Raw genomic sequence first — 27,415 nt, 5'->3', positions numbered from 1 at the left:
GATGAGATGGATTAGGGAGCCTTTATTTCCATTTCAGAGATAGTGTCAGAGTTATAATTTGTCAGTTTCATGGAAAGTTAATGAATGAACTAGAAACATCGGTGCTTTGACCATTCCTATTAGCTCCATGACTTTTTTTTATTTGTGTGTGTATATGTGTGTGTGTGTGTGTGTATCTGTCTGTCTATCTATCTATATACATGTACGTGTATATATATGTATATATATTTAATGAAGTATAGTTTACAATGTTGTGTCAATTTCTGGTGTACAGCGCAATGTTTCAGTCATACACAAACAGACATATATTCGTTTTTATATTCTTTTTCAACATAAGTTACTACAAGATACTGAATATAGTTCCCTGTGCTATACAGTGTAAACTTGTTGTTTATCTATTTTAGATACCGTATAAGCTGGTCATTGTCTAAATTCTAGACTAGACAGAGGATAATGGTGTTAGTTTCATTAAGCATGTTACCCTCTTTCCCCTGAGGCAGGATGATTTTGTCAATGCCATCACAAGAATGAAACAATAATTTAATTGCACTAAGAAAATATGGGCCAGTCATAGCTTTGTCACTTGGCCCTTGACTTTAGTAAGCTTACACCTTCATTATCTGCCAAGGAAAAATATTTCAAACACTGTTAAGATTATTCTACATCTTCTGAAGACATGCTACTAAATAAATAAATATGTTGATAAAAATCAATTGCATTGTTCCTTTATTGCCACACCTAAAATGTGGGGCAAGGGAAAGAACAAAGGAAATGTATGCAGAAAAGAAACTGATACTATTGAACAATAGCTACACGTGGTAATGAACACACCTTATTCATAAATCACAGTAAACCTTAAAATGAACCCAGCAGGCTTTGTTTCAGATATCATCCTTGACAACTTAGAGAAGCGAGGGACAGTCCATTCACTCAACAAATACCTCAAGCTCTGCTGTGTCGGAGGCACTGTTCTAGACAATGGAGCAAACATCGGTGAGCAAACCACACGAACATCCCTATCTCGATGGAACTCACAGTCAAGTGCAAGGGGACACAAACGACAAAACCCAATAAGTGAATTACAGAGCACACTGGAAGATCAGCTACAGAGAAAAATAAGGCAGGAGAGGGGAATGGAGCTCAGTGCTGACTGGAAGGCAGGAGCTGCAGTTTTAGAATGCAGTCAACGAAGGCCTGATTGAGAGGACACTTGAGCAAACATGTGAGGATATCTGGAGGAAAATCAACTCTTACGTTAAAATAAAGCAGGACAGCAAGGGCTGATTCAGTGAGACTGGTTAGAAGGCTATTGTAACAATCCAGGTAAAAGATAAAGTTGCTTTGGCCAAAGGGATAATGGTGAAGGTAGTGAGGAACAGTGAGATTCTGGATAGGTTTTGAGGTAGAATCAACAAGACTGCTGATTGGCTAGACGAAGGTGTGAGAGTAAGTGGAGTCAATGTTGACCTCAGTGTTTTGGGCCTGGCAATTGGAAGAATGAAGTTGCCAATTTACTGAAATGGCAAAGACTATGAAGCAAGAGTTCTGCTTGGGATATACTAAGTTCTAAATATCTCACAGACACCCAGAAAGAGATGCTGGGCAGTCAAGTCGGATATGCAAGTCTGGAATTCAACAGAGAAGTTTGAGCTGGAAATAGAAGTTTGGGAATTATCAGCACAAACATGGTACGTAAAACCATGAGACTGGATAAGAGCAGCAAGTGGGTGAGTGAGTTTAGAGAGAAGAAAAGAGGTCAAGGACTGAGCTCAGAGGCATTGCACCACTGACATCAGGGACATGAGGAAGACAGGAAAGGAACGGCCAACTGGAGAAGAGGAACACTGAAAGAGGCCAAGTGGAAAAAAAACCTTCAACAAGAAAAGAATAATCGACTGTCCCAAATGCTAAGTAAACTAGAATCAGAGTTAATTAGTTTTGGCAAAAATATGGGGGTCACTGGTGATTCTGATAACAGTTGTTTTGTTGAGTAATAAAGGTAAAAGTGAAACTCTGATTTACATGGATTTAAGAGGACAGAATGAGAAGAACTGAAGATGGTAAGTTTAGACAATACTCTTTTGAGATGCCTTCCCTCCAGAGAATCAGAACAATATAAATTTAGAACTCAGATAAATTTAGGAAATGATCTATTTCAATTCTAGAAATCCATTTGTTACTAAACTCTTTATGAAATGAGAAACTCAAAAACAAAACCCATTAATCAAAAACTCTGCTAAATCATCCTAGGCATATTAATTATTTATATCACAGTCTGACTTACTTTTAGAAAGGTTCTTTTGGGATGATACATAGCTATCATTTGCTATCCCCAAGTCAATGTTAATGTTATTTAGAGACGAAATATGGAATCATAGGACACTGCAGAGAAGAACAGGGAACTGGAAGTGAGAGACAGGTCTGAAGAAATACACCATTTGTTGAGGGGAGGGGATGGGAGAAGGGGATGAGAAGGACTTTTTGGCTCAAGGGAAATACGGGTCTCTAGAAGTTAAGAAAAAGGACCCAGAAGATAAAAAGACAAAGAAACTAAAGTTTAAAACATTTTTATTCATTCCTTATTTAAGATACTTACCTTACTTGAACCTCCACTTCCTATCTGCTTCAATATGGAATATATTTTTCCTTTAACCGAAATGCATTCATTTGTTGAAGAGGATGCTGAAATCTAAATAATTAAAATACATAGTCAACGATTCGAAGAACATGCTTGAGAAACTAGCTTGCATTTAGTACAGTGAAATGCTTCCAATTTTGAAATTATCTGAAATCTTAAGTAATTAGATATGTCCCAATATTTTAAAGAGGCAATTTCTCTACATACTTTAGCCAAAGAAAAAAACTTATTAAATGAATATATAGGCAAAGTTCCAAAGACTGGCCATCTAACTTGCCTTTACTTCTTAACATAAATACATAAATAGAAAACTTAAAGGGAGAAAAACTCACTTAATATCCAACACACAAACTCATAAGCCATTACTTTTCATCTTTCACATCTATTCTTTTTTCTTACGCAAAGTTCTTTACTTACGTATATTAACACAACTTCATCTATACTCTTTTTTTCTCATTTAGGATTACGTTATAAAGGAAGCAGTGTGCTAAGGTCCTAAGAGTTCCAGTGTCAATCAGACAAATGCAAATTTCAGCGATGTCCCCTTTTTGCTGGGTGATATTCAGTAAGTTGATTAATTTGAATATTAGCATCTTCCTTAGCAAACTCTCAACCAATGTACTATACAACGTGCCCCTTCTTCCCTTCCCTGATGCTAAAGCTCTCCGTGGACCTACAGATGCTTTCAATAGGTGGAGTGCTGTGAGGACTTATTCTGAGCTGTCAAGGAAGCTGAAGACACAGAGAGGCCCTGAGTAGCTGATTGACCAAGTTGAAACAAGGTCTGAATAAACCTCATTCATCCAAGTCCTGCTTTAGATCTCAATTGTAGACTATTTCTCATGTGCTCTCCTTCTATATCATATAGAAGATAAGGATTCTAATTTCTTTAACTTCCAGGGTTGAAAGAAACACACTGTTGAGTCATGAAACATGTGTTCTCTAAGAGTGTGTTAGGCTTTGAAATATGTACCCCTTATTTTTCACTGAGTTGTAATTTCATCAGGGGTCTTTGCTACCCTCTCCCCACTCTTCCTTTTGGAGCTTCCTCTTGTCCTTAAGCTGAACATTACTGAGAGGGAAGAAAGCAGTTTAACGTCCTTCCACCTAACTGCTGACAGTTTTTGGAATAAAGTAATTCTGACTCAACACCAACATGAAGTCCAGTTTCCTACAGGGGACATCCCCCAAGCCTTAGCATCGTCTTCACTGTGGCCAGAGGGATTTCCTCCAAATGCAAATAAGATCATTTCACTTCCCTGCTCCCACCTGTTCCACAGCTTCCCATCCCTTTTACGGTAAAACATAAAGGGCCCTGCAGAACCATCAGGATCACCCCTGCTCCTTCCTGAGCTGACCACACTCCAGCCTCTTTTCAATTTCCTCCAGACACTGGTTCCTCGGCCCTTCACTTGGTCATGTCTGGCTTGACATTTAGATTTCAACTCAAACAGAGCCTGACATGAGTGATAGCTCAATAAAGGTGTTCTGAATCAATGTATGGGCAAGCCTGATCCTCTTTCTCTGTCTCCTTTGTAATTTATTACACTGCTGATTCAACCCTCAAAATACTATTACCTCTTTCCATAGTTAGTATAACCTATTGGCAGCTAATTTTTTTTGTTCCATCATTGAAAAAACTGTGGTAAAATTTATATAACATAAAATTTACCATTTTAATCATTTTTAAGTATACAATTCAGAGGCATTAAATACATTCACATTGTTGTGCAACCATTATCAGCATCCATCTCCCGAACTTCTCACCATCTTCTATTGAAATTCTACACCCATTAAACAATAACTCCCATTTCTCCCTCCCTCCCTCAAGCCCCTGGTAACAACTGTTCTACTTTCTGTCAGCTAATTTTTTAATTTCTTGATTAAAATCTCTTGATTAGTTAACTACTTGTGGTTTGTTTGGGTTTTTTCGTTTTTGGTTTTTTTTTGCTGTTCTATTAAACAATTGCTACTAACTTTTATTATTTACTAAACATCAGGCTCTGTTGTAAGAGTTACATATATATTAACTAATTTAATCTTCACATTCATCCTATGGGGTAGATAGCTCTATTATCCTTATTTTATAGATGAGGAAATGGGCACAGAGAGTTTAATTAACTTGCAAAAGGTCACATAGCTGATAAGTAGTGAGGCCGAGTCAAGACCAAGCAGTTTCTCTTCAAAGCTATACTTTCTACCAATATTAAGCTCCTACTCAAGTAGTTATTATAAACTAACTTTAGTATTAATGTCAAGAGAGTGCCTAAACACATTTTTTCCAGATGGCAATGCAATTGCCTCACCAGTAAACATTTTAATCTTATTTTATAATAATTACTTTATAATATATTCGAATAGCATCCAGTATTTCTATTCTGATATCCTTAAAAATTTACTTGTATATTAATCAGATAATGAAATAAGGCTGCTCACTACCAGCTGGCTTACATAGTTAAATGGAATAAAAAAATAACCTAGATTACAAAATAACTTCTATCTAGCGATTCAAACTAGATACTCTGGGTTAGTTAATGGAAAAAGCTTAATTAGCTTCTTCAGTAACTAACCTTTCAAACATGAGGTACCCTTATGAGGATATCAGAAACGAGTTTTGCCTGATGGGACTAAGAATGGACAAGTCCTTAGCACCTTTCTCAACAATTAGATGCTGTAAAGATAAAAATCTTTGAAATTGCTCATAACTTAAATTATACCATCATAAATAAAGCTTATCAAACCTGTAAATTTTGAAGTGGAGTAACAGGAATTTGCTGCTGTTGCTGCTGGAAATAGGCAAGTTGGCTATACGGTGTTGATAACTGACAAGCAGGTGGAAAGTCATTCTTTACAACTGGAGTTCTAAAACTAGTAAAGATATTTTAAAAATTTAAAACATGCAAAGTTTTAACAACAAGATTGTCACTCAGATTTTGTATGCTTTAAAAAGGTAGATACCAATTTTAATGTGATACATCAAGCAGAATCCAAGTCAATTTTCAAAATACAGCTGAGTTATTTATCCTAGATACACCATCACCAAAAATTTCATTTTGGGGGAATTCTTTCTTAAACAAGAAAGAACTCTTGTTTGTTCGCAGATAAGAAATTCTTTTTATTAAAATACATAAGATGGCATTTAAAATATGGAGTTGGAGTTATTTGATAGGAATTTAGCCAAGGCAAAGCTCAGCCCAAGCCAATCATAGATTTTATAAATGCTTTTTAACAATAATGTTCTATAACCACCAATGGAAGTATCTGAAAGCCAATTACATCAGAGTAGTTTGGCCTTTGAGCATAAAGCTGTTCAGCTCACATTTGTGCTTTGCTTGTCTTATTCACTACTGTATCTTCTAAATCAAGAACAGTGCTTGATACAAAGGAATTCTACAAATATCTGTTGCCACTAAACAATCTAACTTCACAAGAAATAACTATACCACTATTTTAGTTAGCAGTCATTCTTTAAAATATTCTAAGTGTATGAAAATGAGGTAATATAAAGCAAAATTGTATTAAGTAAGAGACTTGGTTATAAAACCCCAAGGCCAGTTCTAACTAAAATCAAGGATTACATTAAGAAAATGAAAAGCAAAAGGCATCATGGACTCCAGTAATCCTCTAAGACATTAAAAAATACATTAAAAATATAGCTACTAGTTGAAGGATGTGCTATGCTACATCACTTTTTTTCTTCCTTTGAAATGCCATTAACTGGCTTTTGTAATATCCTTTGTGTTCTCTGTCAATCAGCACCGACTATCCAACTTCTTCACTCACCCCTCCCTGCCACCCTCTCCAGTCTTGAACACCACCAGAACTATGTGACCCAGACCACCAACCTCTTTCGGAAACCATCACCCTCTAATCAACACCTCCTTTGCTATAAAATATATCTACCATTTATCAGCTGTAAGAATGTTAACCTTTAAAATCTCTCTCTCAGTTACAAAGAGGTATCTATGCAGCAATGCATGATCATCAAGAAGTTCTGCAGACTTATAGTATTTACAGGTACTGCCTATAGACATATATGTATAAAAGTATAGAGCATATCACATAGGACAGAGATTGTCACAACAATCCTTAAAAATATATTCATAGTCACCTTCCTCTGCCCTTTTACTGATGAAAAACCTGATGCTGAGAAAAATAACAGGAATTCGAAGTCTTTACAGTGGCAGAGCAGTATTCACTTCCAGATCTGTCTGGTCCCAAAGCCCCTGTTATTTTTATAGTACCAAGCTAAGAACCAAAAGTAATTACCAGCTCATGTAATCATCCAAGGCACTGTTGCTGGGTGTCTTACAAATAGATTTGGGGTTAATCCATTTAGGTGTCGATATTGGTGGCGACTGTTTTGAAACTGAAAAGGCATGTTGCTCAAAAGTGGTTTGTTTCTGCTAAACCAAAATAAAAAAATAATCATGATTTAGGGCTTTTAATTAGTCACCTATAAACAGTCTCACAGACATTATAACTTCTAAAAGAAAGTAAAAATATGAAATACAAAAGCATGCTAAAATAGACATATATATTCCAGACTTTCAATAACTTTTTAGTATAACTCTTTTACTCTAAATTCTGAAGCCTGCTTTATTTTGCTCAAAGAGATTACAAGTAGAGGGAAAGCACAGAGCATCGTTTAACAAACTAGGATCTAATATCCTCTCTCATCAAGGCTATTCTAACTAGCATTGAACTTTTATTATCTAAACAAGTACTTTGTACCTATAAGGGAACAACAATTAGAATGGCAACTGAGCTTCCATCAGAAACCATGGAGGCCAGAAGAAAGTGTCGTGGCATTTTTCAGGTGCTGAAAGAAAAAAACTGTAAACCCAGAATCCTATATCCAGTAAAATATCCTCCAGAAATGAAGGGGAAATAAAAACATTCTCAGATAAGAAAAACTAAAAGAAATTGTTGCCAGCAGACTTACTTTATAAGAATGGCTTAAAAACTTCTCTAAACAGAAAGAAAAAGATAAAAGGAGACTTGGAACATCAGAAAAGAAGAAAGGGGACAGTAAACTAAAAACATGGGTGAATACAATAGGTTTCTCTTTTCTTCTTCAGTTTTCTAAGTTAATGATTAAAGGAAACATTATATCAAAAAACAAAAACAAAAACAAAAAAAACAAGTACTCTGTGCTTCTGAAAACTAGTCTTTCTTTAATCAATAAAACTATATTTCCTACTTTTATGTCTGGAGGGAAAATGGCCAAATACTAATGATTTAACAAAATCTGAAATGGCAAATACCTATCAAGTGTTCTTCTCCCTTGTAAGAGACATAAACCTTGTAGAATTTATGTTATACAAGTCCCAAAGCAGTAATGATGAATGAACATCGTCTACTGCAGATCAGCAAATTACAGCCCTAGGCTGAATCTGGCCTGCCGCCTGTTTTGTAAATAAAGTTGTATTAGAGCACGGTCCATTTGTTTACATATTGTCTATGGCTGTTTTCATGTGATAATGGCAGAGTTCAGTAGTTGCACCAGTGACCATCTGGCCTGCAAAGGCCACGGAGCTTTTACAGAAAAATTTTGCCAAGCCCTGCAAACCATTTTTGCTTGAATGCTATTAGTAACTAAGTGCTCACTACTGCTTATGCAAGTTCAACTTCAATTTGGGGACAGCTTTAGTTATTAGAAAGTATTCACAGATATTGGATTAATTCAGTTTCTTTATTATACTTTCAACCCACTGGTCCACGTTATGCTCTGGAGAACCACAGTGGAGAAATCTACACTGCTTTGAACATTTCAGCCCCTTGAGTTTTTGAAGATATCTATCATGGCCACTGTATCTCTTTTCCTGGATAAATTGTCCATTTCATTTAAGATTTCCTCACATGTACATATTTGGAATAGTGGTCAGGAGAAACTGCGGTAGTAAGATTATTAAGCAAGGAAAGTAAAGATTGTAGTCATAGAGTGGATGTTTGCCTTTGAGATTTTGGAGATCAGAATTGAGGATACAGGAATGGGTAGGCTAAGGTGAAATTAAGAAACTGGTCACGAGGGAGGAAGAAGTTATAGATTTGGAGGTCAGGTGCAGGACTAGTGATAACACAGGGGTATAGAAGTTAACAAAAAAGGATGGCAGCCCATCCTTCAGTTGGGCTGAAGTTGAAAGAAGTGATCCAGAGCCTGATATTTTCAAAGACTGATGGGGAGTCGCTAGGATGTTCAGAGATGATGGCAACAAGCAGCTAAGAGGATGATATATCCAAAAGGCAGAAGCTTCAAAAGGGCAGGGTTTTTGCAAGAGAGGAAATGATCTGGATATAACTATGGGGAGCTTGTAGCAGGTAAGTGAGACGTGAGACAAAACAGCCTGCACTTGAGAGAGTGGCTGGAAAAGCAGCGACCTTGTGAAACTGCCTAGTTTTCCTCTTTTTTCCCTAAGTGTACCGTTCAGTGCTTTTTAATATATTCACAAGAGTATGCAATCATCACCCCTATTTAATTACAGAACATTTTCATCATCCTAAGAAGAAACTCTGTATTAGTAGTCACCCCCATTCTCCCCCCGGGCTCTGGCAACCACTAATCTACTTTTGGTCTCTGCAGATTTGCCTATTCTGGACATTTCTTATAAAAGGGATCACAAAATATATGGCCTTTTGTGACAGGCTTATATCACTTAGCATGTTTTCAAGGTTCATCCATGTTGTAACATCTATCAATACTTCATTACTTTTAATTATTGAATAATAAAATGAAATAATAAAATCAGAGAACCACATTTTGCTTATTCACTCACTAGTTGATAGATATTTGGGTTACTTTTACATTTTGGCAATTATGAACAATGCTACTGTGAACATTCATGTACAAGTTTTTGTGTAGATCTATATTTTCAATTTTATTCAGTATATAACTAGGAGTGGAATTGTGGGATGACACAGGAAAACTGTATGTTTAACCTTTTGAGGAACTGCCATGCCATTTTCCAAGTGATTGTACCATGTTACATTCTCACCAACAGTGTATGAAGGTTCCAGTTTGTCCACATCTTCACCAACACTTATTATTGTCAATTTTCAATTACAGTCATCTTGGTGTGTGGGAAATGATATCTCATTGTGGTTTTGATTTGCATTTCCCTAATGACAAATAAATAGTTTTGAGTCCCTTACCATCCTATTGGTTTACAAGATGTAAAAAGAAAAAAAGAAGAGATGCTCTTTGTCCATGATTCAACCTGTCAGGATGCATCTCACCTAACATTTGTTATCTACTCCACTGCTTAGATCAACAGTTCTCAAAGAGTAATCCAGGAATAGCAGAAGGAGGGGGATTCCTAAGATCCTTTCAGGGAGTCTGAGAGGTTAAAACTATTTTCATAGTCATATTAAGACATTACTTGCCCTTTTCATTTTCATGCTTTCATGAGTATGTACTGGAGTTTCCTCAAGGCTATAAAGCATGTGATAATGAAATAGATTGTATGGAAAAGCAGATATTAAAAAATCCAGTCTTCTGTTAAGCCAACCATTAAATAAATTATAAAAAATATAAAACAGTATCACTCTCTTCACTATGATTATTTTATTTTGAAAAATATTTATTTTTCAGAGGGAACATATCTCAACATAATAAAGGCCATGTATGATAAACCCACAGCATCATACTCAATGGTGAAAAGATGAAAGCTTTTCTTATAGGATCACAAACAAGACTAGGATGCCCACTCTCACTATTTTTACTCAACCCAGTATTGAAGTCCTAGCCACAGCAACTAAGCAAGAAACAAAAATTAAAGAAATCCAAATTGAAGAGGAGGAAAAAAAACTATTGCACTATTTGCAGATGACATGATATTATATATAGAAAACTCTAAAAACTCCACCAAAAACTGTTAGAAATAATTAGTAAATTCAGTAAAGTTGCAGGACACAAAATCAACATACAAAAGTCTGTTACACTTCTATACACTAATAACTATCAGGAAAAGAAATGAAGAAAACAATCTCATCAAAAAGACTGAAATACCTAAGAATAAATTTAAGCAAGGAGATAAAAGACTTGTATATAGAAAACTATAAGACACTGATGACAGAAATTGAAGACACATATAATAGAAAGATATTCTGTGTTCATGGATTGGAAGAATATTGTTAAAATGTTCACACTACACAAAGCAGTCTACTGATTCAATGCAATTCCTATCAAAATCCCAATGGCATTTTCCACAGAACAATCCTAAAATTCATATGGAACCACAAAAATTCATATGGAACCACAGAAAACCCTGAATAGCCAAAGCAATCTTGAGAAAGAAAAACAAAGCTGAAGACATCATGTTCCCTGATTTCAAACCATATTACAAAGCTGTAGTAATCAAGACAGTATGGTATTGGCATAAAAAAAAAGACACATAGATCAATGGAACAGAATAAAGAGCCCAGGAACAAACTCAAAGACATAAGGTAAATTAATTTACAACAGTCAAAAATATACAATGGGAAAAACCTGGAGAGCCACATGCAAAAGAATGAAACTGGACTACTTTCTAACATCACACACAAAGATTAACTCAAAATGAATTAACGACTTGAATGTAAGACATGAAAACATAAAAATTCTAGAAGAAAACATAGGCTGTAAGTTCCTTGAGACAGGTCTTAGCATGATTTTTGGATCTGACACCAAAAACAAAGACAACAAAAGCAAAAATAAGTGGGACCACATCAATCTAAAAAGCTTCTGCACAGCAAAGGAAACCATCAACAAAATGAAAAGGCAATCTATGGAATAAGAGAAAATATTTGCAGACTACTATCCAATAAGGGGTTAATATACAAAATACACAATGAACTCACACAACTAAAAGTCAACCAATTTAAAAATGGACAAAGGACCTGATTAGATATTTTTCCATAGAAGATATGCAAATAGCCAACAGATATATGAAGAGATCCTCTACATCACTAATCATCAGGGAAATGCAAAAATAAACAAAGGGGATTTAGTTCAACTTAAAAGATTTTACACATTAAAGGAAACCATAATCCAAATGAAAAGACAACATACGGAATGGGAGAAAATATTTGCAAACTATGTGACTGACAAGGGATTAATTTCCAAAACATACATACAGCTCATATAGATTAATATCAAAAAAACCCCAACCCAATAAAAAAAATGGGCAGAAGATCAAAATAGATATTTCTACAGAGAAGACATACAGATACCCAGCAGGCACATGGAAGGATGCTCAACATTGCTAATTATTAGCAAAAAATCAAATCAAAACCACAATGAGGTTATCACCTTACATTGTTCAGAATGGCCATCATCAAAAAGTCTACAAATACTAAATGCTGGAGAGGGTGTGGAGAAAAAGGAACCATCTTATTCTGTTGGTGGGAATGTAAATTGGTGTAGCCACTATACAGAATGGTATGGAGGTTCCCTAAAAAACTAAAAATAACTACCATATATATGCTCCAGCAACCCCACTCCTGGGCATGTAACCAGGAAAAACAAAAAAATTTGAAAAGATATACGCATCCCAATGTTCACTGCAGCACTATTTACAGTTGCCAAGACATGGAAGCTATCTAAATGTCCAACAACAGATGAATGGATAAAGGAGATGTGGTGTATATGTATAATGGGATGTTACTCAGCCACAAAAAATGAATGAAATAATGCCATTTGCAACAATACGGATGGACCTAGAGATGATCATATTAAGTGAAGTCGGATAAAGAAGAACAAATATTATATATCATTTATATGTAAAATCTAAAACAATGATACAAATGAACTTATTTACAAAACAGAACTACATTCACAGACATAGAAAAGGAACTTATGGTTACCAAAGCAGAAAGGAGTGGGGGATAATGGAAACTGGGATTAACAGATACACACTACTATACGTAAAATGGATAAACAAGGACCTCTGTACAGCACAAGGGACTGTATTCAGTATCTTGTAATAACCTATAATGGAAAAGAATCTGAAAAAGAACACATAAATGTATAACTGAATCACTTTGCTGTACACCTGAAACATTGTATATCAACTATACTTCAATAAAAAAATTTAAATTTAAGAAAAAATTGTAATAAACTTGTTGCCTATGAATATAGACACATTTTTATGAAAAATAAATATTTTGTTTTATTGAGAATATAACTGAAAAGTAAGAATGAGGAAAGTATAGGCATGGACTATATACAGGTATGGTGCTCCAGTAGTCTACCAGATCATTCCCTCTGAAATGGAAAATGGACCCTAGTCACTGGGTATGATCATTCAGCCTGTTATGATTAACTTTGTCTACTGTATATTTTTCTATTTTATCCATGAGGATGACAATAGGAAATTGTCAAATGTTTGGTAAAGCATTGCACTGGTTCAGGGATCAGCATATGGTTTTCTATAAAAGGCAAGATAGTAAACTTTTTAGCTGTATAGGCCAGATGGTCTCTGTTGCAATTTTTTAGCATTGCTGTTACAGTTCAAAAGTAGGCATAGACAGTAAGTAAATAAATGGGCATGGCTGTGTTCCAATAAAACACTGTTTACGGACAGGCTGGAAACTAGATTTGACTCACAGGCTGTTGTTTGCTAACGCCCGTACCAGTCTACCAGCAATCTAGAACTACTATTGACAATGATTGTAGCCTGACATACAATCTTACTAAACCTATGACTGATCATTATTTTATGAATTAGGAAAAAAAAAAAGAACAAGCGTCATTTAAGTAAACTACTCCACTAAGTGTAGTGCATAAAGATTTAATGAAAGGAGGAAACATTTAACATGATTCACATTATGAACAATGGCAATGTTACGCTTGAGGAAGAAAAGGAAGTTACCTCTGTATCAACTTTTTGAATCATCTCTGGAATCTGCCACTGATTTGAAGATGCAGCAGGATTCTGGTTTACACATTCTGACTTTCTCTTAGATTGCCATTGTTTCTGGTTATTTTCAGGAACCTTTGGTTCTTGATGTTCTTTGGTTTCTGAAATTGTATTTGTTGTTGTCATTAAAAGGAAAGAATATTTAATAACAAAATTAAACCTACCAATACAACAGGTTAGCCTTTTACTGTTAAAAATAAAGAGAGAAACTAAAAATTTTAAGCCAGCTGCTGATAATTAGCTTTCAGCAGGAAACTTTTACAAAGCTCCAACAGCCATCTTCCTAGATTGTTACCTAGAGCTGATTATCAGAGACCATTTTGAATTTAAATGCTCTGGTCTTTATGAGAAAACAAAGAAATAAATAAAAATTAAAAAACATATATGTCATAAAGTCTTACTAATAAAGAGAAGCCAATGTACCACTTTTCATAGACCTCTAGTTTTTTAACAAAAATTTTACCTTAAATTAGCCTTTAATTTACTTTCATAAGGGTCTCTGAATAAAAGCCTCAACAACATATTTACTATTTTATGAACCGTTCCTATCACAATAGAAGCAAAAATTCTAAACAAAATATTTATAACTGATATACAAAAGGTGTAAGTTACACTAACTTGTGTTTATTTCTAAATGCAAAGTTTACTTAACACTTGAAAGTTAATTAGCCATAATAATAGAGAAGAAAAGTGTATGATCAACTCAACAAATGCAGAAAAAGCATTTGATAAAAATCATACCCAGTAATAAAAAAACTAATGTTAATCTAGATACAAAGCAAAACTCACTCTGTTTTGATACTTGATAAAGAACACCTATAAGAATGTAAGGCAGTTATTATATGGGGGTAAAATATTGAAAGTCTCTCTAAAATGAGGAATGAACAAAAAAGCCACCTATCATCGCTTCTAATCCCATTATACTAGACGTGTAAGTGCATTACAGCAAAGAAAAGAAATGAAAGTTTAAAGGATTGAAAGAGAAAAATGGTGTATTATTTTCAAACAACATGAAAGAATTCATGGAAAATATTAGAATTGTTCAGTGATTTTAGCAATGTCACTGTAAATAAGATCAATAACTATAAATCATAGTTATAATAGTTTATAATACCAGCAACAAAGTAGAGGATAAAATTTTTAAAAAAAAATCCCATTCATTATCATAGCAACAAAAAAATCAGGTATCTAGGTATATCTCTAACAAAACATAAGCAAAATCTTTACACAGGAAACAACTTTTTTCAATAATGTTTTAAGGATTACTTAAATGAATGAAGGGATATGCCAGGTTAGTGGACTAGAAAACTTATCTGTTAGGATATCAACTTGTCCCACTAGGTCTCAAATCAAAATCTCATTAAAAGAAAAAAAAAAAGGAATCTGACAGATTCTAATATTACATGGAAATCCAAAAGGCCTAGAATACCTAAAATAGCCTCGACAAAGAATGAAGTTACAAGATTTACATTGACAGATGTGAAGACTTACTGCAGTAATTGAGACAGCATTATCACAAAGACAAAAGGACTACGCAAAAGAGAAGAATCCAAACCAGGTATCACACATAGGATCATCTAACTTAGAACAATTCACTGAGGGAAAAAAGGGTTTTTTCAATAAATGCTGCTGGATATCGACATGGGGTTAAAAAATGAATCTTGACACTTGATCTTAACTTACTTAAATATTAAATTCAGGTAGATTGTAAGTCTAAATGTGAAAGGTAAAATGATGTCGTCCAAAATATATGGAATATTTTTTTGATCTTGGAGTAGGAAAAGATTTGACTCCTCATAGAGGAAAAGACTGATAGATTAAAACGCGTGATAATTAAGAATTTCTTTTCATCAAGTCTTCACATAATGGGAGAAGTTACTTATAACACATAAAGTCAAGAAAGCATCTGTATGTAGACCATATAAATATCTCCTAAAAATCAATGAGAAAAAGAAAGAAAACCCAATAGAAAAGAAAACCCAATGAGAAAAAATAGAAAACCCAACAAGCACTTCACAAGTGGATGCCCAAGTGGTCAGTAAACACAAAAAGCTGTGCAATATCAATAGACACGAAGGAAATGCAAATTAGAACCACAATGAGCAGGATCAGAATGTTTAACATTAGAAACCAACAATAAAATTCTTGGGGAGACTATGAGCAAGACCAACAACTGCTGGTCAAACATAGCACTTTGGAAACTGGCACTATCGACAAGCTGAACGTATGCACATCCTGTGACCCAACAACCCCTCTCTGAATACGCTTGACAGAAATGAGTGTGAAAGAGATGATATTCCATTAGGCTATTGGGCTATACTCTTATGATTTGGGCAGTTTTCTGACTGGAAGTTTTACTGTGTAATAAAGTATCCTTGACACACTGTAGGTACTCAAGAAACATTCACTTAAAGACATGAAAGTAGGTGCCAGGTTAGTACTATAAACAAGCATGTTTGATAAAGATGACTTTGCAACCATACCAATTTATAATAGATGACATAAAAACACAAAATATAACAGTTTCCCCCAAATACTAGGACTAGGAGTCTATAGTTAGTCCTCCGTGTCCACAGGTTCCATAGGGCTGACTATACTACACAACTTTATAAAAGGGACGTGAGCATCCTAGGATTTGGTATGTGTGAGGGCTCCTGGAGACAATCCCCTATGGATATCGAGGGATGATATATTCCCCATCAAAAGAATGGTATCCCAGTCTGCAGGGATTGAGGGCTTTCCTGAAACATGGGACTTTCAGGGCTAAAACCAGGGAAGTCCCAGGGAAACCACGAGTCTGGGTCAAGCTTAATTTTGTCCCAGTGTGCCTTCTCAGTCCAATTAAAAAAAAAAATTACACCCAATCTGGCAACCTTTGTTTGGACAATCATCATCCAATTAATGATCCCATTCAAAAACCTTTGATGGTATTCTAACATCTAAAAAAAAGGTAAGCCTGGCATTCAACGTTTACCTAGTCTTATCTCCCACTTCTATACCACCTGTGTTACACTCTTCAGCATAATTAGACCATCTTTTGTTCCTAGAATGCTTTATTCTTTTTGCTTATGCTATTCCTTCCATCTGATATACTCTATCACTGCTATTTCTTCCTATTTAAACCCTAACAGTTCTTTACATGTCCTCTCCACCACAAATTATTTCCTTATTTCCCCGAAACCAAACTAGTTCCTCAGACTTCTCCTTCCTCTGAGTCCTCATGGCATTTAATTGATGTGGTTCTGATGAGACTCTACATTCTATGCTGCATTATATTTATCAGTAGATCTCCCATGCTGGACAGCAACCTCATTGGAACCCTGCCTCATTCATTTACATATCCTTAGAACATTTACCATAGTATTCATACAGTGGAAAAGCAAATGTTTGATACAAGAGGAAAAGGAGAATTGTCATGTAAATACAGCTCCTGGCTGCTTTCCAGAAAGTATCTGTCAACCCTACTGAAAAAAATAACTCAATGCCACTGTATTTTCCCTCTGCTCTTCTTTTTATGCACATAAACCTCCTTTGCTACAGAATTTAATACTTTTCATACACTACATTTGTAGAGTAGCTGAAATACAAGGTCAGAGTCTTAAGTTGCAATTGTTAGGTAGCTGGTCAGCTTTCGCAAGTAACAAAGTGGTTCTCTTCAATGAAAAAAGTATTTTGTCACTCTTACGTTCTAATTTTGTTAGAAGACTTGATTCACTTTTATTCTTCAGGGTTACTGAATCTGTAATAAGTTCAGAACTCTTCTCATCGGATATCAGAGCTTCCTTGGAACGAGTATTTTGAAGAGACTACATAAAAAGAATAAGATATCAAATAAAATAAAGTCTCACCATAAACAGAAACAGTACTAACCTGTCTTAGTTTTCAATATACCTAAGTCTCATTTCTGTAAAAAGACTGCTAGGAAAATTATCTACTATAATTACATGAGACTCATAAAATCCCAGCAAAGAGTAACTTCTTGAATTATTGACTAGAACAATGGGAATGGCCATAACCACAGTATTTGGCCAATCTGCTTTCAACAGAAATATTAATCAAATGCTAAAATATATTCACTTAGAGAGGTTAGAAAGTTTGAATCCAACATAAAATGTGCTTCATTATTTTCTTACTATGATTGTATTTTATCACCAAAAATAACAGCTTTGGTCAAAATTAAGATTTATGTAAGTCTAAGACAGTAATTATTCTAAATCCAGAAAGTAAACTTTTGACACAACTATGCACTATTCTCTAAGATAGCTGTAGATTAGTTAAAGTCATTATTTAAAAGCACAGATCATGAAAGAGAGGAATTACAAAGAATACAGAATTGAAAAGACCCACACTGTGATGTCAGGGGTTTTACTCAAGTACAGTAGGAATAGTATAAACCTTAAAAATCAGTACACTGTGGGGGAGAGGGTACAGCTCAAGTGGTAGAGCACATGCTTAGCATACACAAGGTCTAGGGTTCATTCCCTGGTACCTCCTCTAAAAGTAAATAAGTGAACCTAATTACCTCCCCCCAAACAACAACAACAACAAAATAACAGTAATTAAAAAAAATTAAAATTGTTGCACGCACACACACAAAAATCAGTGCACCAGGGACTAAAGCTGTTTTTTTGTCTTTGAAGTTCACACAACATTGCTCTGCCAGATCAGGATTGACTAAGTCCTCACCTCTGCCTCATCACAAAGTTACTCTCTCATTTTTGTCTAAGATGCCCAACCAGGTCATATGATTAAACACACCAAGAAACAAAAGCTGGGGGGCATGGCTCCCCCAGCTATTCTCAATCCCAGGCCAACTAACCTGCTTAAACACATACATAATAATTGCTACTTCAAAGTTATCCAAGATCAGTGATCCTTGCTCTACCACCTCAGTGTAGGACAACGTTAGGACCTCTGAGCTACTTCCTTTATTAGTGGCCCTACGTTCTCCAGGGGCTTCAGGAACACCACTGGAGATATCACATAAACCACAGACCCTTCCTCCAGAAAAAGACCCATGGACCCTGGATCAGGACCCCTTGCTCCATATAAAGATTTAAAAATTGAAATACCTTTAAATTTCTCAATTCACTGGAATCATTTCCGCTTGATTTAGATCCAGGCACAATTGTATCTCGGCATTCTAATCCAGAGGTCTGTCTGTTACTCACGAAACAAAACAATTTTAATGTTTAATTTGAAATCAGTCTTTTCAGTGTATTATTTTTTTTCCATTTTAAAGTTGGCCTTTAAACAACATTTACATCTTTTAATTGGAAAAATCACTTGAGATGTTTTTAAAAATAACATGGCTCTGGTATAAATATGACTTGAGTTTGGTGCTGAGCAATGACAAAAGTCATAGAGATGTGTAGATGGTGACTGCCTCCTCCGTTCCATATTAAATAATAGCTGCAATATTCTTAATGGGTGAAAAAGTAAAATAGTCATTATTTCCCGCTCATTCCTCTGTCCCTGATAGCATTGAGAGACTTGGTAACTTTTAATACTAAATGAAAATGTAATTATAATTACTACTACATAGTAAAAGACTGTAAGATCATTCTGCCATCAATCTTCAAGTACTGAAAACAAATTAAAAAATTAAAACTCAAACATACCTTTTAGCAAAAGTTGGTACAACTGAACCATCCGTCTTCTCATGATAATCTGGGCTACTTAGAAGGTTAACTGGGACTCTTCCAAATGGGCATGACTGAAAATGTTTTGAAAGATTAAGTAACTAACTAGGAAATAAACAGAGACCTCTCCAATACCATTTTAATCAAAGTAGATTAAAAATAACTTACTCGTTTTGTTTGTTTCAAGGGATTTCGATGGCCGATCTCTGCATCTTGAGGGGGTATGTTCTCTCTAAACAGAAAGAAAATACCCCCGATTTTTAAAAGAACAATATTGACACATGCATTTTCATCAACTCTAAACACGGTTATCTTATAACATGAACATATGTATGCAGTTGTATAAGTAAGTGTATGACCAGCATTTAAAAAATGGATTCAGTTTCCTTACCCATACAAAAACCTGGCTTTAGTAGTCTGTCCTCTGGAATCACAACTGATGTTCCTATTCTGTAAATGTCCAAGTGTATTGGGAAACGGTTCTTGTGCATTTAGTACTGTAGATGCTGTAAACATTTTGAAATTGTAATTAAATTTTTAAAGATATAAGGCATATACAAAAGTAATCTCATAAATCAGAATATTAAAAAAGTCAATTCATAATAAATATTTGTCCCCAAATAAGATATGCAGATATGAGATATTATGAAGATAATTCTCTATACTTCATAACTGTTTCATGATTACTTAACTGTTTACTCAGAGTAAAGACATATTCTCTAGTTATAAAAGCAAAAAGTCACACTTTCGTCTAGATTGATTTTAATGTGTTAACAATGAGAGAATGATTAAGGGGAAAAAAGTTTCTAACAAGGGAGTAAAGACTTTGTTATTTCTAAGTCTTATCTCCTTTATATCTAAAGCTTAATCTTAGATTTTAATCATTCTAAATAAATTTTTCTATAAAATATTATCCTGAATGCTTTTTTGCAGAATAAAATAACACTGAAAAGCCTTAGCACATGCTAATACATTTACCTGATAAACTCTTCTTTTCCTCCTCTGAAAGCAGCTGCTTTTTTTGAAGGTTTAAATTCCGAATGGCAATTTCCAGCATTTCTAGTGGTACTGCTCCACATTCCACAGCTTTCTGAAGAAGTTGCTTGCTTTTTTTGAAATTACCTGACAAAGTAAAAAAAAAAGTCATTTTAGCACAACAACCTTCAGGCCCCAGATACATATTCATCAAGACCTAGGAAAAAATTTAAGTCTTAGGCAAAAATATTTATTCCAAGGCTCACGCACTTTATTCATAAGCAAATGAGCAATTTGACTTCTGATAACAAACAGTTCATGTCAGTTTACTTGTGTAATATGTAATTAGTGTAATTATGTATTAGTTCATCACCACTGACCGTTTTCAGAAGTAAAAGAAATGTTAACAGAGCAGTTACAAAGTGGGGACAGCAAAGGTCAACTAAAACAGAAACTCGAGGGAATTTAGTAAAGGGAAAACTAAGTCTGAGATGTTGCAATGGCCCCAAGAGCATCAGTCTGTTACAACAGAGCATAATTATCATTCATGATAACGTTTAAATGAGGCTGACATGTTTTGCTAAAGGGAATCCCCATCAAAAGGATTCATGTGAAAAAAAAGGTAACAATAAAGATGAATCTTTAGCTCCCAGCCTTAGCTACACCACCCCCACAATGCAAAATAACTTAGATGACAAAAATCACCTTCCTGACCACAGATAAATTACCAAACAAATTTTCTATCAACTGCAAATTTACCCAATACATTTAGTCTAGAATTTCATTTATAAATATTAAATATGTACATCATGTATGTTATGAAACGTGTTACCAGCATTTATGGGAGCCACTGAGCTATGCTATGCATTTGGGGTATAAAAACGATGAAGAGATGGCCTCTAGCTCCTGACAGTTTACAAATTTTAATAGAAACATCTTTGATAATAGTTAAGTCTACATTTATTCAGGGTAGTGGTATTTCATGTACTGAGCATTTCAGGATAGCAAAGGAGGAAAAATAGACTAGAGACAGGAACTAGCAATTAGGGATCTTACTAGGGCCATAAACTCCTCTGAGAATCTGATAAAAACTATGGAATGTCCTCCACCCCCACAAAAATACACACACACCAAAAACACAGAGGACTTCAGGAATTCTGCACGTTTCCTGAAAGCCTTTTCACCAACTTTGTTTAAACTAGTCACAATTTTGATCTTGAGTTTACTACTACATCACAGTGGGATTGATGAAATTTATTTCTTTTTTAAAGATAATACAATTTGAGATTTTCAAAATTTGTGTTCTAAAGAGGTCAAGTTTATAGCTGCTGTTGATAGGCCATAACACCTCAAAAACTGTAAAAAATAGAACAAAGGAGAGATAGAGGGTCTTAAAGGCCTGGCCAAACTTACTTACTCTAACAGCCAAGGAGTCAATTTTCCTAGGCAGGAAAGGGGTGATTTTTTTTTTAAATTCACTTAATAGTGAACAGGATAGATCAGAGAAGATGATTCAGATAACTAGGACTCAGAAATCACCTGAATGAGTAGAAGTTCAGGATTCTCAAACCACTATCTGAGTTTGTACAAAGCTCTCCTCCAACCTCAGTCCTGGAGAGTACTCTCCAGGGAGTGAGCCCTGCTGGGACATGACTAGGAGGAATCTGGCTGAGCTAGTAAAGTGGTGATGATGTGCGTATCTCTGATGTAAATAGGACCAGGGCTGGAGCAGAAACAAGGCAAGGGGAAAACAGGAATGCAGGGCCAGAGGGCCAGCTGAGGATGGATCTGAAGGCCCCAGAGAATGAGAGAAAAGGCCATAAGACCAGCCAAACATGTCTGAGGAAGAGATTGCCCAAGATCTGTCCAAAAAGTCCAGACCATGAAGAACAAAGTGAGCAAGAAATAAAAGCTTCCATAGCACTTTACTTTTTTTTAATTAAAAAAGAGAACTATCAATTAATGCTACAATTATATTCTGACGCATATTTTGGTGCTATGACACCACAGGACATGAAAAAATTATTTAAGCTCTAGCTTAAATAGTTTAAATATCTTATATCCTTCATCCCACAAATACTCAGTAAAGGGGTCATTTTCCTTTAATGTTTCCTGAATCTAACGAATAGCACACACATGATGTTCACGCTTATTTCCCTGGATTATTCCTCACAAGCGGGGAGCTAGCATAGCAAACATTCTCCACGTTTCCACTTGGGCAGCATTCTTCCCCCGTATTCTCATCTGATCAGCTTTCGTGCTTTTTGCCTCATACTTCTACTTCATACACACGATTTAATATTTGAATGTAAGTTACAGTGGGACATTATCTTGTACTTAAAATTTGGACTTGACATTTTCAGAATACCTTGTGAGAGTTCAAATTGTGCAAAAGATACATGAACAAAAGCAAATTTCTTGCAGTTTGCTCTGGCCATCTGAAAGTAGTCCCGTGCATCATCTGGCTCCTGAATACTGAAACAAAGATTTCAGAGTCAAATTTTAAGAAAAGGGACACAGTTGTCTAAGTTTGATAACTCTTCATTCTATTTTCCAAAAGACAAAGAATATTGCTCTTTTTCTGTATGTAAAATTAAACACTAAGAAGTTACTTTTAAAGATCTTTTTAGGTAGTCTAGAGTAACTTTTGTGGAAATATGTACACAGTAAAGATTTACATTATTCATTTGTGAATTATAAACAAAAGGATTTGGTCAAAAATATTAAATTTCTTACAGATAATCCTGACAACGTTGTTTTCATTGTACTCTTTGGTGATGTCGTTATGTGTTATGTAATGTAGTTAGCTAAATGCAGTTAAAATGCTAATACTTACGCTTTTAGTTCAGCAAATCTCACTTGAATTCTAGCAAAACTCTCATTTTGGCCATATTTATCTGGAGGAAGTGCTTCAATTGCTTGATTGTAACGACCAATCAGTTTATTTAAAAGGGCATCATTTAAAGGAGCACTGTTTTTCTCTAGTTTGAGCAACAGATTCAGCCAGTCCTCTGGGTTGTTTGACATCATCATAATTTGGTTAACAGTTCCCGAGTTATCTGAGTAAGGGACAAAATACACCACAACAGAAGATAGACATAAACCAAATGCCAAATTACACTTTTCTTTCAAATTACAGTTAATCATTTATACTCTCAGTATGAACGTACATGAACTCCTTAAAATACTTTTTAAAAATTTTAACAATTTGTGTAAATGTAAGCCACTTATTTACTCCATATATATCCTTCATGAGCATATATTTTACTACCAAAAACCATATATTTTGAAGGAAAGAAAAAAATTTGGAAATAGATGTTTTTTGTAAGTAACTTTAAAAAAAACTATATGCAATCTAAGAAAATTTTATGCTGTAGCAGCATAATTCTATTTCAGCATCCTAATGATCCAATAAAACTTAAGCCTGCCCCCCCATCAGAACCAACTTTCTTGGAAAATCCTTCATCAATGATCTATACATTAAAAATTTATAGACTTTATTGCCCTCGTCCTAACATATCCTTCTTTACAACCTATCCATCCCACATTATCTCCATATAGTTCAAACTCACTTTTAAACCAATCAAACAAAACCAGCTTATAAAAGATAAGCAAATGATATGGTCATTTTCTTCTCCCTCCAAGTTACCCACATTTCTCCATAAATTTAATGTTGTAATTTATTTTTTACTTTCTTTAGTGTTAATAGTTTCTATAAAAACAACGTGAATTAACGTCAGTCTCCTGTTCCTGATATTTTAGTCATGACTAAATATTGTTAAATTCAGATTTCTCAGAGAAGCTATCATTCCTCTGTTAGTTTCAGTTACCTTCAACAAGGGCTAAACATTCCCTTTTACAAACAAAAACTACTGTTTCTGCTTTTTACTAAAACATAACAGATTCATAACTTTGCTTTGTCTTTAAATTTAATCTGATCTGATCTAAACTTCACTTTCCAGTTTTACCTCTCATCGCTTTCCTAACAAATTAGTTTTCAGGATGTCTAAAAACAGTCTTTGTAGATGAATTCCTCATGCCCCGTTGTCCCTGTGTTCAAAACTTAAAGCATTCTGTCTATATTGTGTTAGTTTTCATCTGATGCCAAACACATATTACAATGTAGCACAGTGGATGCATAAATCCTCATCAAGAAACCACGGTTTTGGGAAAAAGGTATAGCTCAGTGGTAGAGTGTATACTTAGCATGCACAAGGTCATGGGTTTGATCGCCAGTACTTCCATTAAAAAATAATAATAATAAATGAATGAATGAATAAATAAATAAACCTAGTCATCCTCCCAAAAAGATTGAAAAAAAAGAAACCACAGTTTTACTCTTCCTCAGTATTATAATGTCTTACATCCCAATTAACAATTTATGTTAAGTATTTGCAGTTTTGAGTGAACTAAGGATTTTAAATAAGGACTAATCTACGTTGGTGTACAAGCTTTACTAGCACTATCTAAACACACTAAATAAAGTATGGTGAGAGCATATCTTCATATTAAGAATTTGCTTAACACCAGAATGATCAGTTTCTAAGTTGTCTCAAGTGAATATGATCTGCCATTATGACTAGCTGCAGGTTCTTCCATTTGTTTTCAATCCCTTATCCATTTACAGGTTAGTATGGATATAACAAACTTATCCAAAGGTCACTTTTCAAAAAAACTCAATCTGAAGTACAGAAAAGAATTTGGCTTTTGAAGCTAATACTTTTCATAAAACTAGGGCATTAAACTTTGGGTGCTTTCACTCTTTTATCATTCAGTAAATACTTGAGTACCTACTACTTGTCAGGCACCATTCTTAGCTCTGCAGATAGAACACACCAGATAAAAACCATACCCTCATGGAGCTCACGTTCTAGAGGAGATAGGTAATAAGCAAACACACTGAGGAAATGAGATACAAGGTGGTGAGTGCTGTGGAGAGAAATAATACAGGGAAGGGAGAGAGGGGACACACAGCCAACCCGGCAGACTGCTATTTTAAGTAGGTGGGTTAGGGAAGGCCTCACTGAGATGACATTTGAACCAAGACACAAAGGAGGTAAGAGTGGGCAGAGAGCTGGGGAGTGGTGTTCAAGGCAGGGAGCAAGAACAAAGGCATTGGGATAGAAGATGGTCTAACTACATAGGAGACACAGCCAGGAAGCCGGAACACAGCGAGCAAGGGAGGATAGGAAAAAAAAGACCAGGGGAGTAACATGAAGATTCTTCACACCAAAAATTGAGTGTTTGACTTTAAGTCTGTACATCATTTTATTAAGATTGGTGAAGTTTTCTCAGTTTGCAGCAAAAAAAGGAACAGGAAAAAAAATGGCTTACCTATTGATGGCAGGCAGATCAGCAGAAACAACAGCTGCCAATAATGGAAGCATTAAGAAAACTACCTCTGAGCACACTGTAATAAATTAAGTTTCCTTTTTAAAGAAAATGGGAAATTGTGGGAATATTTCCACACATTAAACATGAAGTGTTTGTACTGTAATTGGTAATTATCAATAACTGAGAAAACTGCATTACATGAACCCAGTGGTTAACATTTCCTTCCTTTACCTCGGAGGGCACTTAAAAAAAAAAGGAACTCACCTGTAGTATCAGCAGAGACTTTATTCAAGCTTAGCTCATCAGTAAGGTCTTCATTTTTAAATTTGTTTTTAATATCTCTCACTTTGTTCATTATGGAATCAATTGTCAATTCTCTGCCACTTAAATCCTCAGCCTCCATTTCTAAGAAAAAAATTGAATCATTCGTAATTTCTATTTTTACCAGCAGTAAAGAAAAAAATGTTGCAACTAGCCTTTAGAACCCAGAAGACTAAAGCATTAGTTATATAAATACATCTAAACACAGATATTAAGAAGGTATTTGTGAAGCTATGTGCCCAAAAACAAAAAAAGATAGATCTTTGTGATCTATCCACCAAGGTTTCCAACAGGTAAACACATCTTTCCTTTCCAAGAGAACTTCTATAAAGCCACCACACAACACAGAAATTGCTGCCCCCTTTCAAACTTTCCATTTTTCTTCTACAACTTCCTTTCACTTTTTCCATAATTATTTTCTCTGGGCCATCTGCAAATTCAGTCTTTTTTTTTTTTTTTTTTTTAAACGTGGTGAAATGCTTGCTTGGATTCTGGTAGAGACATATAGGCATAAAAAAAATCCTTTGGTAATGCGAATGACCTTTCCTTTATTCATTTGCTTTAGGTCAGTAAACATGCACATTGCAACTGCTTTCAAAGCAGAATATATACATCACAGCCCTTTATTGATAAACGGGGTATCAGCAGGCTTGTTCTTGTGCACATCTGGAGGAAACATGATTTAGTGCCTTAATCATCCTAATAACACCAAGAATCTACTGTATTCGTAGCGTCCTGATCATTTGCAGGTCTGCACGGTGTTGATATTTGGTCAACAAATTGTCCGCGTTCTTTCTTCCGGTCAGTCTCATCTTTGTGATTCTCAAACATCAACCAGTAACCTGGGGTCACTGATATCCGTGTCGCCCCTGACCTCGAGCATAACAATGACAAGGGCCGATAAAGTGGGCAGCTAGATCTCTCCCCTTGCAGTCAGGTTCGAAAGGTAACTGTCGGAACCACGGCCACCACCTCCTCTCCCTGTTCTGTAACACCAGGCAAGAAAGGGAGTCTCCCCAGACGACCAGCCAGACCCTCTCTCCAGCCAAGTCCACACGTACCTATGCTTCCAGGGACCTCAACAAAATCAGCCGTCCTCCCCGGAGGATTGGCGGAGGCAGCGACCCCGCCCCTCCCCCCTCCCAGCCCGTTGAGCCGCACCCCACGGCTGCTGCCAGGCTCTGAGCCCTCCCCGCCTCGGCGCCACGGCTCACCGACCCGCTCTGCGCCGCTAAACAGCCCACACACCTGCCGCCGCCGTCCCTCCGTGGTCCGGCGAGACAGGACTCTCCGCCGGAAAGCGGAGTTAAGAAGAAAAGATGGAATCCACGTCCCCGTCCGCAAACACGTTTGAATTTCCCCGCCGCTACCGCCGCGGGCGCCTATTGGTCAGTGCTAGCCACGTGGACGCGTCTGCCGTGATTGGCTCGTGCGCTTCGGCACCGCCCCTTCTTCCTGAGACGTGAAAGTGCAGCGGGATGGGGTCTTCCGCTGTGACTTCACCCGCGCGGCGCCGGGTGCCGGGGTGCTGACCCTCGGCCGGTGTTCCCGGGGCGCCAGTAGGCCGGCTTTCCTGCACCTTCCGGTTTAACAAGGCCACAGTTTTG

At 35.8% G+C, this 27,415-nt stretch overlaps 1 protein-coding gene across 4 annotated transcripts in view; it reads right to left on the bottom strand.

Annotated features, from left to right (window-relative positions):
• The window catches only part of TTK (TTK protein kinase), a 38,260-nt gene extending 11,066 nt beyond the window's left edge, over nucleotides 1-27,194 (bottom strand). The window contains exons 1-14 of one of the 4 annotated variants that reach the window (XM_032484507.1): nucleotides 27,057-27,194; nucleotides 25,752-25,892; nucleotides 22,990-23,212; nucleotides 22,522-22,628; nucleotides 20,157-20,300; nucleotides 19,570-19,684; nucleotides 19,347-19,410; nucleotides 19,158-19,252; nucleotides 18,609-18,702; nucleotides 17,222-17,342; nucleotides 13,489-13,637; nucleotides 6,908-7,044; nucleotides 5,380-5,506; nucleotides 2,597-2,689 (exon numbers count right to left, since the gene is read on the bottom strand). In XM_032484507.1, coding sequence (XP_032340398.1) covers nucleotides 2,597-2,689; nucleotides 5,380-5,506; nucleotides 6,908-7,044; nucleotides 13,489-13,637; nucleotides 17,222-17,342; nucleotides 18,609-18,702; nucleotides 19,158-19,252; nucleotides 19,347-19,410; nucleotides 19,570-19,684; nucleotides 20,157-20,300; nucleotides 22,522-22,628; nucleotides 22,990-23,212; nucleotides 25,752-25,890 — 1,608 coding nt within the window. In that variant the 5' untranslated portion in view covers nucleotides 25,891-25,892; nucleotides 27,057-27,194. The remainder of the gene's footprint in view (nucleotides 1-2,596; nucleotides 2,690-5,379; nucleotides 5,507-6,907; nucleotides 7,045-13,488; nucleotides 13,638-17,221; nucleotides 17,343-18,608; nucleotides 18,703-19,157; nucleotides 19,253-19,346; nucleotides 19,411-19,569; nucleotides 19,685-20,156; nucleotides 20,301-22,521; nucleotides 22,629-22,989; nucleotides 23,213-25,751; nucleotides 25,893-27,056) is intronic. The other 3 variants (XM_032484508.1, XM_006182095.2, XM_006182096.3) reach the window with 3 other exon arrangements.
• Nucleotides 27,195-27,415: the final 221 nt, after the last annotated feature.

This window comes from Camelus ferus, chromosome 8 (assembly GCF_009834535.1).
Source record: "Camelus ferus isolate YT-003-E chromosome 8, BCGSAC_Cfer_1.0, whole genome shotgun sequence".
Classification (NCBI taxonomy): domain Eukaryota; kingdom Metazoa; phylum Chordata; class Mammalia; order Artiodactyla; family Camelidae; genus Camelus; species Camelus ferus.
The sequence above is the reverse complement of the archived record's forward strand: the minus strand, read 5'-3'. Positions and strand labels throughout refer to the sequence as shown.